General features: G+C 33.0%; 3 protein-coding genes across 3 annotated transcripts; 2 read left to right on the top strand and 1 right to left on the bottom strand.

Annotated features, from left to right (window-relative positions):
- Positions 1-55: 55 nt before the first annotated feature.
- LOC123014420 lies at positions 56-3,186 on the bottom strand. Its single transcript, XM_044413541.1, has 7 exons — positions 1,854-3,186; positions 1,567-1,805; positions 1,325-1,516; positions 1,102-1,274; positions 841-1,054; positions 363-792; positions 56-312 (listed from the first exon to the last, which is right to left on the bottom strand). Exons 1-7 carry the CDS (start codon positions 2,917-2,919, stop codon positions 140-142), a joined length of 2,487 nt encoding a protein of 828 aa, XP_044269476.1. The 5' UTR covers positions 2,920-3,186; the 3' UTR covers positions 56-139.
- Positions 3,187-3,405: 219 nt separating this feature from the next.
- On the top strand, positions 3,406-4,409 carry LOC123014451 (E3 ubiquitin-protein ligase MARCHF3-like). The gene is made up of 2 exons (XM_044413589.1): positions 3,406-3,616; positions 3,663-4,409. The coding sequence occupies exons 1-2, from the start codon at positions 3,491-3,493 to the stop codon at positions 4,338-4,340; spliced, it is 804 nt and encodes a 267-aa protein (XP_044269524.1). The 5' UTR covers positions 3,406-3,490; the 3' UTR covers positions 4,341-4,409.
- Positions 4,410-4,796: 387 nt separating this feature from the next.
- LOC123014443 (SH3 domain-binding protein 5 homolog) lies at positions 4,797-12,149 on the top strand. The gene is made up of 4 exons (XM_044413576.1): positions 4,797-5,190; positions 5,239-5,416; positions 5,466-5,584; positions 10,207-12,149. The coding sequence occupies exons 1-4, from the start codon at positions 5,086-5,088 to the stop codon at positions 10,903-10,905; spliced, it is 1,101 nt and encodes a 366-aa protein (XP_044269511.1). The 5' UTR covers positions 4,797-5,085; the 3' UTR covers positions 10,906-12,149.
- The last annotated feature ends 1,394 nt before the right edge of the window (positions 12,150-13,543 follow it).

Genomic DNA, 13,543 nt, shown 5'->3' with positions numbered 1-13,543 from the left:
GTTAGACACTTCTATACTTATGCAGTGAAAAAATAAGCGAAATAATAACAATCTATGGAAATAAATAAAACGTATTTTTATTTTCTACATTTGTTAAACGTTGACATAAAATCTATTTAAAGCGTAACATCAAAGACAACTAAGCTGGAATCATAGGCGATAGCTGTTTACTTCCTTCCATTAATTTCATACAAAGTATCTCAAAAACTTGCAACATGATATCCTGATTGATCTTCTCTATTTGCAACGAAGAAACAAACAAATTTACAACATCTTTCACTGTGTTTTCCCCTACTAGACATTTAACAGAATCTGAAATTAAATTAATTTCACTGTAATAAAAGTTTTGGTATTCCACTCACCTGGAATGCCGCTCAAAACAACAGTAACAAACTCTTCGAGTTCCATAGAAAGCGTCTCAATTTTGCCCTCTGACGGTATTTTAGCATTAGCACAACAATAACGTAGATAATAATTCGCGTGTGTCACAACATTTTCTTCAATAAAATTTCCGAAAAGTAACAAAACAGATTTAATGACCGGTTCTTTAGTCAAAAACGTTTCCTTGTTGTCTGCTAAAAGTTCGCATAAAATGTCGAAAAGTGTTTTGGTGATCGGTAGTTTGACTTCAAAATCATCGAGTTCATCATGGAATTGGATGTTGGACTGGCGAAGTTTGTCATTTTGGTGGAGCGAATCCAAAGAATCGAGTGCTTCGTAGGCCGTGTCCACAGTGCAGAAAACTTTCCTTTCGCCGAGGAGTTTAGTCATACGTTCGTATAAATCACAATTCTAAAGAACAAATTTTGTTTAAATAATAATAAAACTAAAATAGCTCACCGTCGCGTTCGCCTCCACAAACAACCACTTCTCCAAGCCATCGTATCTGTCACACTCTGCCACATTACCAGGAAGTGCAGTTTTGATAGTATTAAGAGTGTTGTGAATGACTCCGGTTGCAGTTTTAGCACAGAATTTGTAAAAACTCGGCATTACACCATCGGTCTCGTCCCCATCTTCCAATAAAATTTTATTAGAAATTTCGTCCTGTGGCCTAGAATCCCTTTATTTCCCCAAACTTAAAACGTTAAAAATTCTCACATTGGACTAACGGCCGGTGTCGATAAACTCGATTCGGACGATTTTTGCTCAAGTAAAGACCGCAGTTTCGCTATACTCGTCGCTAAATCGGCGGCTTCTTCGTATTCAGGTTCCGGACTTGTTTCCTCGTGGGTTTGAATCGATGGGACTTTGGTTACGGTTTCAAATTTTGGCTGCAATTATACATTTTGTGAAACAAATCTTTTCAGGTGGCACCACTGACTTGTTCCTCTTGTATTGGATTAATCCAAGTCGTTTCAAAGTCGTCAATTTTGTCCATTTTGACAATTTGCTTCTTTTGTGGTTTTATGGGCTCGTCAGGGGGGCTGTCTTGAAGACCGGTCAGACGCAAACCTTTCCGGATTCGCGTCCTACCAAAATCTAAGATACCTTCAACCATACCTGCAGCTTCATCCTTGCAACATAAAATGTAACAAGAGAAAAAAATTAAATCCAATGAAATACCTGCAAGTGTAAACCACCGATTCTATGCAAGGCGGTTGAAGTGACCTGTGAGACCGGTTTAACCACGTTATTTACTGTACTTTCTTGAAAATCTTTGATGTTGTGAATAGTGGTAGCCGTGGCATCGCTGATTGGTTTCATGGAAGTCTTCAAGCCTTCAAATGTCGTCATTTGTTTCATTTCGTCGAGGAGATTCTTGGCCGAGGATATAGGAGACAAAACTTCGTCTTTCTCCAGTTCTAAAACACAATAATAACACAAGATTTTAACTCACAGAAAATAGAAACCTGTATTATCGACATCCTTGTCAGACTCTCCCAGACTTATGCTATCAAGTATATCCTGTCCCAAAGGAATCGAAGTCAAATCTAACGAATCGTACCAAGTTTTACAACTCTTAGGTTCATAAATCTTAACTTCTTCGCTTTTAAATTCAACAATCTCTTTGGTTTGGGGTTCAATGGCGTCAACTCTGGCCAAATTCGTTTTGCTCACAGATTTGACTAGATCAGTGGGTGTCGTATCCCCTTTTTCCGTGATTTGGATAATTTTCACCCGATTGAAATCGTTCAATTTCAGCTCGCTTTTCTTACTTTCCGATGCACAACTTCTTAAAATGTAGTAGTTAATAAATTCCGGGTTTGATAATAAATTCAAAATGTATGTCATGACTCGTTTCGAAATTATAGAGACTAGAATTTGGTATGGTAATGAGTTTCCCAATTCCCAGTTGATGAAATGGTTCAATAAGTTAATAGTGAGTTGATGAATGAAATAATTCTTTGCTTTCTTTGAACAACTACACATGTGTGAGTATCTATACAAGTCGCTGATTTTTCCCGAATATTTATCCCTGCGTTTCAAACTCCTCCGAAACTCCTTCAAATGTTTCAAATACAAATTGAGGACTCCTTGAATGATAGCTTCATTATCGAGACTCAACTGGACATTAACCATCTTTCTCAGAACCTCCTCGAGGATGACTCGACTCTCATTATTAAAGGTCGGGTCTTTACTTATGTAAATGAACCATTTTTCTATAAAATACTTGTCGATATCCAAAGTTAGCTGCTTGATCGAAGCCGCATTGTTGAAATCTTCGCTCTCACATTGTTTTACTTTAAGATTTAAGAGTTTGGGTAAATTTACCGGTTTGTTCTGGTGGAGGAAGTTCTGTATAGTCACGAAGCTGACCCAAGTTGTCGAAATAGCAACAGTTATCACATAGCCGAGCAAATAAAGCCCACTTACAGGTAATGTGAAAAACTGGGTGCTCAAACATGTCACCAGCAAAAGTAGTAGAGACCAAGCAAGCAGTTTCCAATAGATTATAAAATAATTGATGACATACATTGTGGAACACTTACTGTTATTTTGATTACATTGTTTCGTTATCTACCCACAGATTTGTCATGAATTTTAATGAGACACCATTAAAGGGACACTTAGTGACATCTTACACATTTGCGTTATTTTTTTGTTTCAAATGAATTATGAACATGAAATAATACTGATTTTATGAAAAAATTATTGTTTTAGAATGTTTTATTTACATCTTTTTTTACAGACATAACCTCACTAATTTTTGACAGCTAACGTCATTCACAGATGTCAATACAGGTACAGCCTCAAACAAAGTAACGTCAAAATCAAATCATATATCACATCACATCACATCACATCGTGAGATAATTATAAATAAAAATCAAGTCTTAGCAATACTCATTTATTGACTACAAACAGCAAACACAATAATTATGTCAGATTATTGCATTTTGCACACAAACTTCTTCACCATTTGTTTTGTTGTACACTGTACATTGTGACAATTTCGATAGTGACTTATTTTTCTTCATGTTGGTGACACAAAAATTTAAAATTACATAACGCGGGCTTTTCTACTAAAACCTTCCAAATCACAACAATGAAGCCTTCGTCGTCCCCCTGTAACGCTTGTCTGGACCCCAAACTGTCTCTAATTTCAGTTTTGTGTCGCATTTGTTATGACAACGACAAAGATGAAGCTTTGATAGCCCCCTGTCATTGCAAGGTGCTTTAAGTAACTTTTCAGTTTGTTTTTAACAAAATGACTTTAGGGAACTGTGGCTTTCGTCCATAGGAGTTGTCTCGAGAGATGGTTAGCTGAGTCGAATACAACAATGTGTGAATTGTGTCATGTGGTATTTCGAACAGAACGTTCCCCGAAATACACCTCCCAGCAGTCAATCTGGCGATGGTTGAGGAGCCACCGGAGTCCTGGGGGAATTGGGAGAGGCGTCCGGAGCGATATAATTGCATGCACGGTCATTACACCAGTTGCTATAATAATAACATATGTCTGCTTGTTTTCTTCTGATTATTACAATCAGAAGAAGTTCATTATGGTCCCGGCTGCTCGTTGGACTTCGGTCTCGCTTCTCATTATGATTGGAATAATGCTGATTGGGTATTACTTATGGGTTTATTCAGTTATTAGGCTGCATTCAAGAATGTGGTACAATTGGTGGCAAAGAGAGTGTGTCGTGAGGTACATACCCCCAAGTACGGCCCATATTTGTTGCCACAACCCCATGGAAACAGCCAATCCCAATAACACACCAACTGAAGATAATGAGGATGCAAGGAGTAGACAGGAAACTGAAATTGAGCAAAATAACTTGGAACGCCATATTGAAGAAGCGGAAGAACGAGGGGGCAACCCCGACTCAGCTGTAGTAATTGAAATGCCTGAAAACGCAGAGACTGAAGATGAAAACAAAGAAACGACTGTTTGAAGAATTTATCTTATTTATTATTTGTGTTGTATGTTGTACATGTCAATAAATTTCTTTGATTCATCGTGATTACAAGTAATTTAAACCCACTACCACAATTAATTTGAAGTGAGAAAAATCTCAGGTTATGTTAAACGTCAAACTTTTCAAAACAATACTCCTAATGAGGGTTTCACGAGTGACGAATTTGATTCACTTATCTTCTCCAAAATTCTATTAAAATTTATTACAATAATTACGTATTCTTATAAAAAGATTGTGAATAAAAAAATTGTGTGTTCTTGGCTTATTTTACTGGTTGCGTAATTAAATTAATGTGGGTCATGTGTCGTGTAAACGGGCCTTTAGCAGCATTTTGAAATGACAAGTGACATTTTGGTGTCTTTGCACTAATCTCAGTAGTACATCAGTAGTGTTGTCTTTTTCTGGCACACACGAAAATTGGGCGACGTGGTCTGCACTTGAACCAACTTTCTCCCAGTGTGACGTTTGCCTTTTCGTTGTGTTGTGCTTCTAATCTGATAAAATACTTACTTTTGAGTTAATTGTTGTGTTATATTTCTCAGTCCTGGTGAGATCGTCTTGTAGAATGGTTTCGGTGTGTTGACATCACGTGTGATAAAAATAGCATTAACGTCATTACCAACACAATTATGTTTAATTAGTTCCCCATACAATTACAATACATGACTAAAATGTGATACAACAATCGTAAGACTGAAAATAGGTTGTTATTCAATCAAAGATGAGTGAAAACGAAGACAATGAATTGGACCCTCGAATACAGATCGAACTCGAGAAGCTCAACACCACAACAGATGAAATCAACCGTCTAGAAATAGAATACGATGTAAGCCCCCTTTTGCAGCTTAAACTTTGCTATAACCGCACATTTCAGGAAGCCAACACCACTTTCCGATTGCTCCTAAATGAGTCAACTCGGAGACTCAAAATTTTGTCCAAAAAACTCGGTAGTTGTATCGAGCGAGCGAGGCCTTATTACGAAGCGTTGGAGATAGCGAAAAAGGCACAGCAGGAGTGCCAGAAAGCCGCAGTCCAATTCCAGAGAGCTAATGGTGACTTTGGGTGTGAATTTCTACCAGAAATGCTTATTGTTTGTTGTAGAAATTCACGCAGCGGCCAAGGAAACAGTGGCTTTGGCCGAACAGAGGTTTCTGAGTAATCAGCACGAGTGGCAGTTTGATAATGCCTGGCAGGAGATGCTCAATCATGCCACAATTAAAGTGAGTTTTGAATTTGCATTTCATGATGTGAAGGTTACGCTTTATGGTTGAGGGGGTTTAGAGTTCAGTGTGAAGCACTGACCAAAAACGGGCTAACGGTCGAAGTAATATGTTATGGTAAAATTTCTAAATCTGGTTATTTTGCCCAGATTTGCATTGCAAATCTGTTGTTTGTTAGTGTTGGGTTGCCTTGAACAAACGAGGAAGATTAATGAACAGAAATTATGAATCACTTATTTTATGTTATTGCATATTATTTATTTAATTACATTAAACTGCGTTTAAACCATTTTTGTAACGAAGGGAATGAACAAAAGCTTTTGTTTGTTTACCTAAGGTTGTATTTATATTAATTTTTGTAAAATTGTGGCAGAAGGTTAACAGACTTATTGTTATCTTGCTGTAATAAAAAAACGTAAAACCAAAAATTTGTGATTGTGGAAACTTTTATGCAAAATATTTGAAAAGTGATTAACATATCTGACATTAGTAACAATAGTTTAGTTGCTTTTTTTATCGTGAAAATAACACGAGTTTTACGAGTTGGTGTATTGTATCTACAATAACTTTTATGACTAATATCTTTTCTGGTTATTGAGATAAATGTTTCATTTGTTGTCGAAATTTTTAATTTACTGCGGATCGAAAACTATAATTATTTTAGACAGTTATTATGGTTCTTAGTGGTGAGATTCGAAGAAGACAAATATTTATGAAAATTTTATGAGAAACGCATATTTTCATGTAAATGTTTAGCTTGACAACATTAAAATCATGAAAAATCGTTCTTAGTAAAAACATTCAAACATTTTGTTCTATTATTTGAATATTTTTAATAAAACGTAATTTGGGCATTGTGCATTAATAATAACAGTTCAGTGTTTTTAATAGTAATACAGGGATGGTTTTTATAGTTGTGTAGAAATTCTAAGAGGATAAAAGCAGTGTTGCCAGGTTTGGTAAAATTTTACCAGATCTGGTGATTTTTATGTTAGTCTGGTGCTTTGTTGAAAACATAAAAAATTTAATTAATGTCAGGTGATTTTTTGTAAATGAAAAAAAAAACTGTTACAACAAAAAACTGTTACAACAAAAAATTAAAACACCAATTTTTCAATATTGATATAGTAAATTAGATTAAAAATAAATTATACTTTTCAAGCTTTGTCCACGTTGTTCAACCAGAAACTTGATTATTTTGCTAAATTTTCTCAAAAAAGGAAACCAAAAAATTATTAAATTGGTTAAAAATTGTTCTGTTTGTTTTTACAAGATTTTACTGAACAGAGTTGAAAATGGCAATTTACTTTTGCCTTTTGCGAATGCTTTTCAGCTAGAAACACAATTATTTCGCAAAATTTCGTTAAAAACAAGCCAAAAGTGTCCAAAAATGGTGTTATTTTAGTCTTTTTCAAGTGTTTATAAGTACGGATAAAAACAAAAAATTTAGAAAAATTTTGTTTAAACAGACTAAACCATTACAAAACTAAATTGAAATTGAGCTTGTTTTGCTTGACCCACTTCGTTTTTGAACCAGAGGTTCATTTATTTTGCAAAATCTCTTGTCCGCCTAAAAATCACAAAAAGGATTGATATTGATTTCATTTGGTTTGTTTCACTCGATTTAACTAGCTACTGAACAAAATTAAGACAAAAATAAACCGAGAAACCACAAAATTTGGTTAAAAATACTCTTAAACTCGTTTTCTACTAAAATGTTACCGAGATTTTAGTACAACACACAAAAACATAACAATTTTTGTCAAAATTACAGTATTTTTACATTTTTCTAGCGTTTTACTATGTTTTTCAGCTAGAAACGCAATTATTTTTCAAAATGTTAAAAATAAGCCGAAATATTCCAGATTTAAGCGGAAAATGATGTCATTTTTGCTTTTCTCGAGGGTTGAAGCAGATTTTTAAGTTGAAAACTTCGTTTTTGCGCAAAATTTCGTCATACCAAGTCACAAATCACTAAATTGTTTACAAGAAAATATTACATTTTGGCTTTAACCCCTAAGTTTATGTAAACTTTTGACGCTATTAGAAAGAAACTTTATTACGTAGAAACTGGTGTTATAGGACACAGGATGAATGAAACTATTAAATTCGTCACCATGTTTCGATTCTTTATTGTATCATCTTTAGGCTAAAGTATCGAAAAGTCACGAGAATTTAATAGTGCCATTCATCCTGTGTCAGTTTCTACATTTCAAGTTTCGAGGTTCTTCAAAATTTATTACATGGTTTCAAAAAGAATGAGTTAAAATTAGCAAAAAATCATGGAAAAAAGTGTTCTCATTAGAAAAAATGATAAAGGCAAAAATGTTGTATAAATTTTTTCGTCAAAGAAACCACCGAATTCATTAAGTACCTCAAGTGTGACCAGCTATCAGCAATGCAAACTTTAAAATAAAGTATTCAAACGGTGCAAACTTTGTTTATATTTATATTTACTCTAAACATTTGAATAAAAATCAGTTGAGTTATTTTGAGTTCTGTAATCTGTAAATTTCTGTACAACCATTTAAATTATATGTATTCTGATTGTCTCACTTAGAAATAAAAAAATAAAAGATTGAAAACTGTTTAAGACTTTTATTTTTGTATGTTTTTGTTACAATCGTTTGGTACTACATACTTCAGGCAGACACATTTTTGGCGGAGTAAGGTTTTATGTTTGGGACGTCTTGTTGTTTTATCGAAAAATAAACAATAATTTTTTGATTTTTAAGCATATTTATGGTAATGTAATTTCATATAGTAACAAGTGGAAGTTTTTTATATTAAACACTACTTGTACTTTGTCTCCATAAATATGAAAATAATGTTGGAAGTGGAAAATGTTTGAACTTGAAGAACCTAATATCAAGGTTTAGAGTCTATTGATTACTACAAATACCTCTATTAATATTAAATTTTCAAGATTAGCGTTGTTGCAGCCATTTTTCATAATTATGTTTACTTTACACTTATTTCTTTTGGATCGATGAGAAAATATGAGCACTATCAATAATGAAAATGATAGCGGGGCTTTCGAAATTGAATTTGTTTTAATATTGTTACAATTTAGTATAGTTTGTGTTTTTTATATATATATTTTTTCATTATTATTTTATAAGCAAAAACACAATAAGTCAAAATTGAAATTCCATTTTTTGTGAGACTTTGGTGTGGAATTTTTACAGTGTTTTTAGTTTTTTTGCCTATGATTGTGGTAGAAAAATAAAAATAAAACCTTTCTACCAACACCTAGAAATTGGTTGTTCTTTAAGAAAATTGGAAAAAAATTAATATTTTAATGTTAATAATGTGTTAATGTTATTCCAATAAACCAGAAATACATAAATATGAAAACTAAAATTAAGAAAACTTTGAATAAATATAAAAAAGGTCTTGTGACAATGTTTTTTCTTTGTCTCGAATTTTTTTTTACGTTTTTTTTTTGTAAACTTAAGGTCGATAGTGTTTTGACGATAAAATTTTGTTTTGTTTTTGACTTTTGCATTTTTTTGGCAATAAAAATTGATTGTATACCGGGTGGGGCATCGGTTACGCGCACTTGATAAATCGCAACTTAATATTAATTAAAACTGGCAATATTTCATATACCTAACTAATTATTGATAGGGTATAATTTGAGAATTTTTCTAATTTTTTTGGATAATAAATGAGTCCGTAATAGTTTTGTGTGTTTTATGAATACTTTCTGTTAATTTGCCTATAAAGTTTTTACACTAAATGAATCTGTACCTGTTAGCGCATCAAACTTTGATATCACAATTTCAAATTTTGACTTGGTTATCCAAACAATGTTTTTTTTTTTTATTTAAACACAAACCAGACCCGTGATTTATGACAAAATGGTATAATTTGCCAACAAAAGAATCATTTACTGGTAGCCGACCGCTTTAAAGGGTCTTTTTGTTGTAAACCTTGGAATCTTACCAAAACTGCAGTTCCCCATTGTCACCTAAATTTACGATGGCACAAGTAGCAGGTCATAAATAAAAATGATTTTCAATGTTAAGATGGAAAATTGCGTTTAATTCAAAATCTAATTGGTATTTTTTTTCTGATTTTGTAAACAATTGTAGGAAGTGAATCTGCGTAGGTCACTATAAAAACTAGAATTAAATTTTTTGGGTGAAAATTAGTTTTTATTTTTTTTTGGCTTTGTTTGTGAATGAAAAATTACCCAAAAATTAGAGCATGTACTTTAATAATGCCCAGGTAAGTGTGAAAAAATTCAACAATTTTATTTAATTAGAAGTGGGGGATTTTCTTTTTGGGCGTAACGGATGCCCCACCCGGTATATTGTATATAAAAACCGTTTTTACTCTACTAAAGGTCAGAATTAGTCAAAATATGTTAAGAAATTGTACGTGATAGATTTTTTTAATTGTTTCAATGACCAACATTTAAAAAATTATACAAATCACTATTTACATTCACGACAATGACTTTTCCACCACAGGCTTGTGTTATAATTATAATTACACACTTTACCTGGTGTTTGTTTTTAGAAATTAAAGTTTTGAGATGATTTTCATAAATAATTATAAAATTTCCGACTCGCGAAACACAATCTAAATAATTTATGTACTTGTGATTTTTCCAGGTCATGGAAGCGGAAAATCAAAAAGCGGAAAGCGGTCGCGAGCACCAACGTCGCGCTACCATCTTCAAAACCGCTGAAGACTGTGTGAAACAGCTTGAAAGCCGTCTCCAGAAGTCCATAATCAAATCGCGTCCCTACTTCGACGAGAAATCCCTCTGCCAACAGCAGCTCAACACGCAGAAAGAACGCATCGAGACAATAAAACGCGACATCGTCAAAGCGAAATCCTCCTACGCCCAAACTCTCAAACAACTCGAGCAAATCTCGAACGAGATCCACTTGAAACGAGGCAGCGTCAGCGAGGAAATCCTGCGAGGGCCTCGAGAACCGGGAGTGGGGGCCGAACTAGCGCCATCGCACGTCGAAATCCCGAACAAGAATCACGCCTCGTTGCCGGATTTCACTCTGGAGTTGGAGAAATGCGAATTGAGGAGTTGCGGGTCGAGTTCGGCGGTGAGCGAAAAGGACGAAAAGGAGGAATTTGTCGAGGATTTGGATGAGTTGAAGGTGAAATTTAAAGAGTTGGCAACGCGGCCGGTCAATGGGGGCGAGGGGGAGAGTATGGATGGGGTGTGGGAGTCGGAATTGAAGGATACTGTTGAGAAAATGGACCACATGATGCTACTCCAAGAGTGTGCTCAAGAATTGGATCACTACAAGTCTGAAATTAAAGATAAGGTTATTGAGGAGGTGTCTTAAGTGTCGTTTATCGTAGAATAGAGATACAACGAGACAAGTGTTTTTTTAAGTTTGTTTCGAGGACTTTAGACTAGAACATTTCAGTATTGTTACCTCGGTTTAAACACTAATTTTTATACTAAATCAAATCGTTACTTGGAATTAGCCTAATTTTGAAAAAGGATTGATTAAGCTCAAAGCTGTGAAAAATACGGCCAGTTTTGGCAGTTTTGATATTTTAACACTTGCATGTGATAATGCAATTGGATTTTTTGTGTTTTTATTTTGAAGCATGGGCGTGGCAGATTTAGTCCAAACAATTTGGTGTTAAAATTTTATTATGAAAAAGCGAAATTAAGACATTTTATACTTTTTTGCGTTTTTAGTATTTTTCTGTTAGCATTCGTTGATCTATGAAATTTATACAGGGTGTGCTAACCAATATTTTTAGATACTACTGATCAAGGAATATTATTTGAGTTGACAATTATTTTCTTTGCGTTATAATTTGCAAAATTTTTGGTTAAAAGAAAGAAAGTGAGAAAATATAAATCTCTCCACTGTCGACAAAATTTCCTGACAGATTAAACGTTAAATCGTACGAATTTTGCAAAAGAAGTGCCGTTTAAAAGACTTTTGCGAATCCTACTAACTGCGCCAATTAAAAAACAGGACTTGGTTTTATAAAAAAAATACCCATTCCAACTAGCAGCAAAACGATATAAGTACTGAATTACTGACTTCGATAGATATTCTAAAAACATAGCTCATCTATTTTTAATAAAAAAGGGGATTTGTGGTAATATAGGTCTACATTCGTCACCGTTTGATAAATGCTCTTTTTCAATGAGAAAAAAATTTCTTTGAATTAAAAAGACACTAAAATGTGAAATTTTACACATTTGTCATGTCCTCAGAATCATTTTGTGTCCACTTTTACAATGTGTGCCTTTGATTGTAACAAAAACTGTCTTTAGCTTTTTGCACTTTATTTTTTAACTCGTTTGTATTTTGTTGTTCTTGATTTGCATTTTAGAATTGGGATTTATTTTTGTTCAATTGGTGTTTGAACAATTTTAGTTTAAAAATTACCGAATTTAACAAAATAATGAATGGGGGTTAAAAGCCTGATAGCAAAATTCACCGAAAAATTAAATATCGGATAAGAATTAAATTATTGTTAAGCTTATTTCAGGCATTTCTAAATTGTTGTGGTGTGCAGGGTGAACCAAAGATAACGCACAAATATTTTTTTTGTATACGCTCCCGAAAACAGCTGTTTTAGGGACTCATTTTAGTCCTTAAAATGAGTCTTTTCCGGACTCAATAAAATAGTACGCAAAACGGTTATTTTAGGTACTCAAAAACAGTTTTTGGCTCGGCTTCTACGTCGCCTCGTCATTAATTAAATAATTACGATTCGTCCCCTAAAACCCTATTTTGCGTAGTTGATACATAAATTGTTATGGGTAATTTTCCAAAAAAATCCTCAAACACGGCGATTTTGTTTTTATAGTTAATGCTACATTTTGAGAGTATTGTAACATTTTAAGTAATGACGTTATTAATTTTTTTTAAATCTCAACCAACAATTTGGTTGACTGTTGTTTGTAATAGGCACATTCTTCTATCCTTTGAAAAGAAAATATTACCAAAAACAGTAAACAAAAATGTTGGTTGCCATTTAAAAAAACACTGATAACGTCACTACTTAAAAATCATTGACGTTATAAATAATAGTATAATGAAAATGTATTATTTACAAAAATAAAATCGACTTGTTCGCATTTTAAAAAAATACCCATCAAATTATGAATTTTTTGCGCTACTTTTGGTTCATCTATTTGCACAAATTGAAAACACCAAATGCAGTAGGTAAAATGGTGTTTCAAAAATCGCAGATGATATGTATAATAAGTGATTTCAAAAGTAGAAAAATGCAAAAAATTCTACAGTGTATTATAACATATTACAATATTAAAAAAAAATGTTATTTTTTGCCCTTGCTGTTAAAATATTATTTTATTTACCGTTGTGGTTAAATTGCTACTTAATTTATTATTTTCAGTATTTCAGTGGAACAAATCTCACTTTAACATCTGTTTTAGAAAAAAAAATTATTATACCTAACTGAAAAGTGTTTCGTAATCACCCATTTTAATTTAAATGGAAAAATGAAAAATCGAATTTAATTAAAGCAAAAAAATAATAAAATGACACTCGTGTTCATTTAGGAAAGAAAGCTCAGGAGACGTAGTCAAAATCTAACAGAACCCACTTGTATTTTGTACATAAATAATAATTTTTTGAACAATAGTGAACATGAATTTTTTTTTGAAAGATGTAAAAGCTACAGAAAAGTTTTTATCAGACTGGTTACAGAAGCACAATAAATTATTTAATTTTTCGATCCTAGAGTATGCGAAAATCGGCTCTTATAGCTTTTCCAGGGGTAGATTGAATTATTTTTAATCATAAAAATCACTAAAAATAAAAATCTAAATTGAAAGAAATTGATTGTTAAGATCATCATGTTTATACTTGATATGTAATAGTTTAAAATACTATATTTCTTTATTTATTGTTGCGAATTTATACGTTTTCATGAAGTTTAAAAACCACAATTTGTCGCTTGAAAAAATTTACAGATATTCGTTTA

This window comes from Tribolium madens, unplaced genomic scaffold, assembly GCF_015345945.1.
Source record: "Tribolium madens isolate multiple individuals breed KSU strain unplaced genomic scaffold, Tmad_KSU_1.1 Scaffold_19;HRSCAF=116;Tcas5.2_LG9, whole genome shotgun sequence".
NCBI lineage: Eukaryota > Metazoa > Arthropoda > Insecta > Coleoptera > Tenebrionidae > Tribolium > Tribolium madens.
Note: the sequence above shows the minus strand (reverse complement) of the source record. Positions and strands in the feature narration are given on the sequence as shown.

Coding starts and splice junctions, on each gene's coding strand:
- LOC123014420 (XM_044413541.1), bottom strand. CDS start 2,919: ATGTATGTCATCAATTATTTTATAATCTATTGGAAACTGCTTGCTTGG. Junction 1,806..1,853: donor CAAGGATGTCGATAATACAG/GTTTCTATTTTC, acceptor ATTGTGTTTTAG/AACTGGAGAAAGACGAAGTT. Junction 1,055..1,101: donor ACACCGGCCGTTAGTCCAAT/GTGAGAATTTTT, acceptor AAGGGATTCTAG/GCCACAGGACGAAATTTCTA.
- LOC123014443 (XM_044413576.1), top strand. CDS start 5,086: ATGAGTGAAAACGAAGACAATGAATTGGACCCTCGAATACAGATCGAA. Junction 5,191..5,238: donor GTCTAGAAATAGAATACGAT/GTAAGCCCCCTT, acceptor CGCACATTTCAG/GAAGCCAACACCACTTTCCG. Junction 5,585..10,206: donor TCAATCATGCCACAATTAAA/GTGAGTTTTGAA, acceptor TGATTTTTCCAG/GTCATGGAAGCGGAAAATCA.
- LOC123014451 (XM_044413589.1), top strand. CDS start 3,491: ATGAAGCCTTCGTCGTCCCCCTGTAACGCTTGTCTGGACCCCAAACTG. Junction 3,617..3,662: donor TAGCCCCCTGTCATTGCAAG/GTGCTTTAAGTA, acceptor AAATGACTTTAG/GGAACTGTGGCTTTCGTCCA.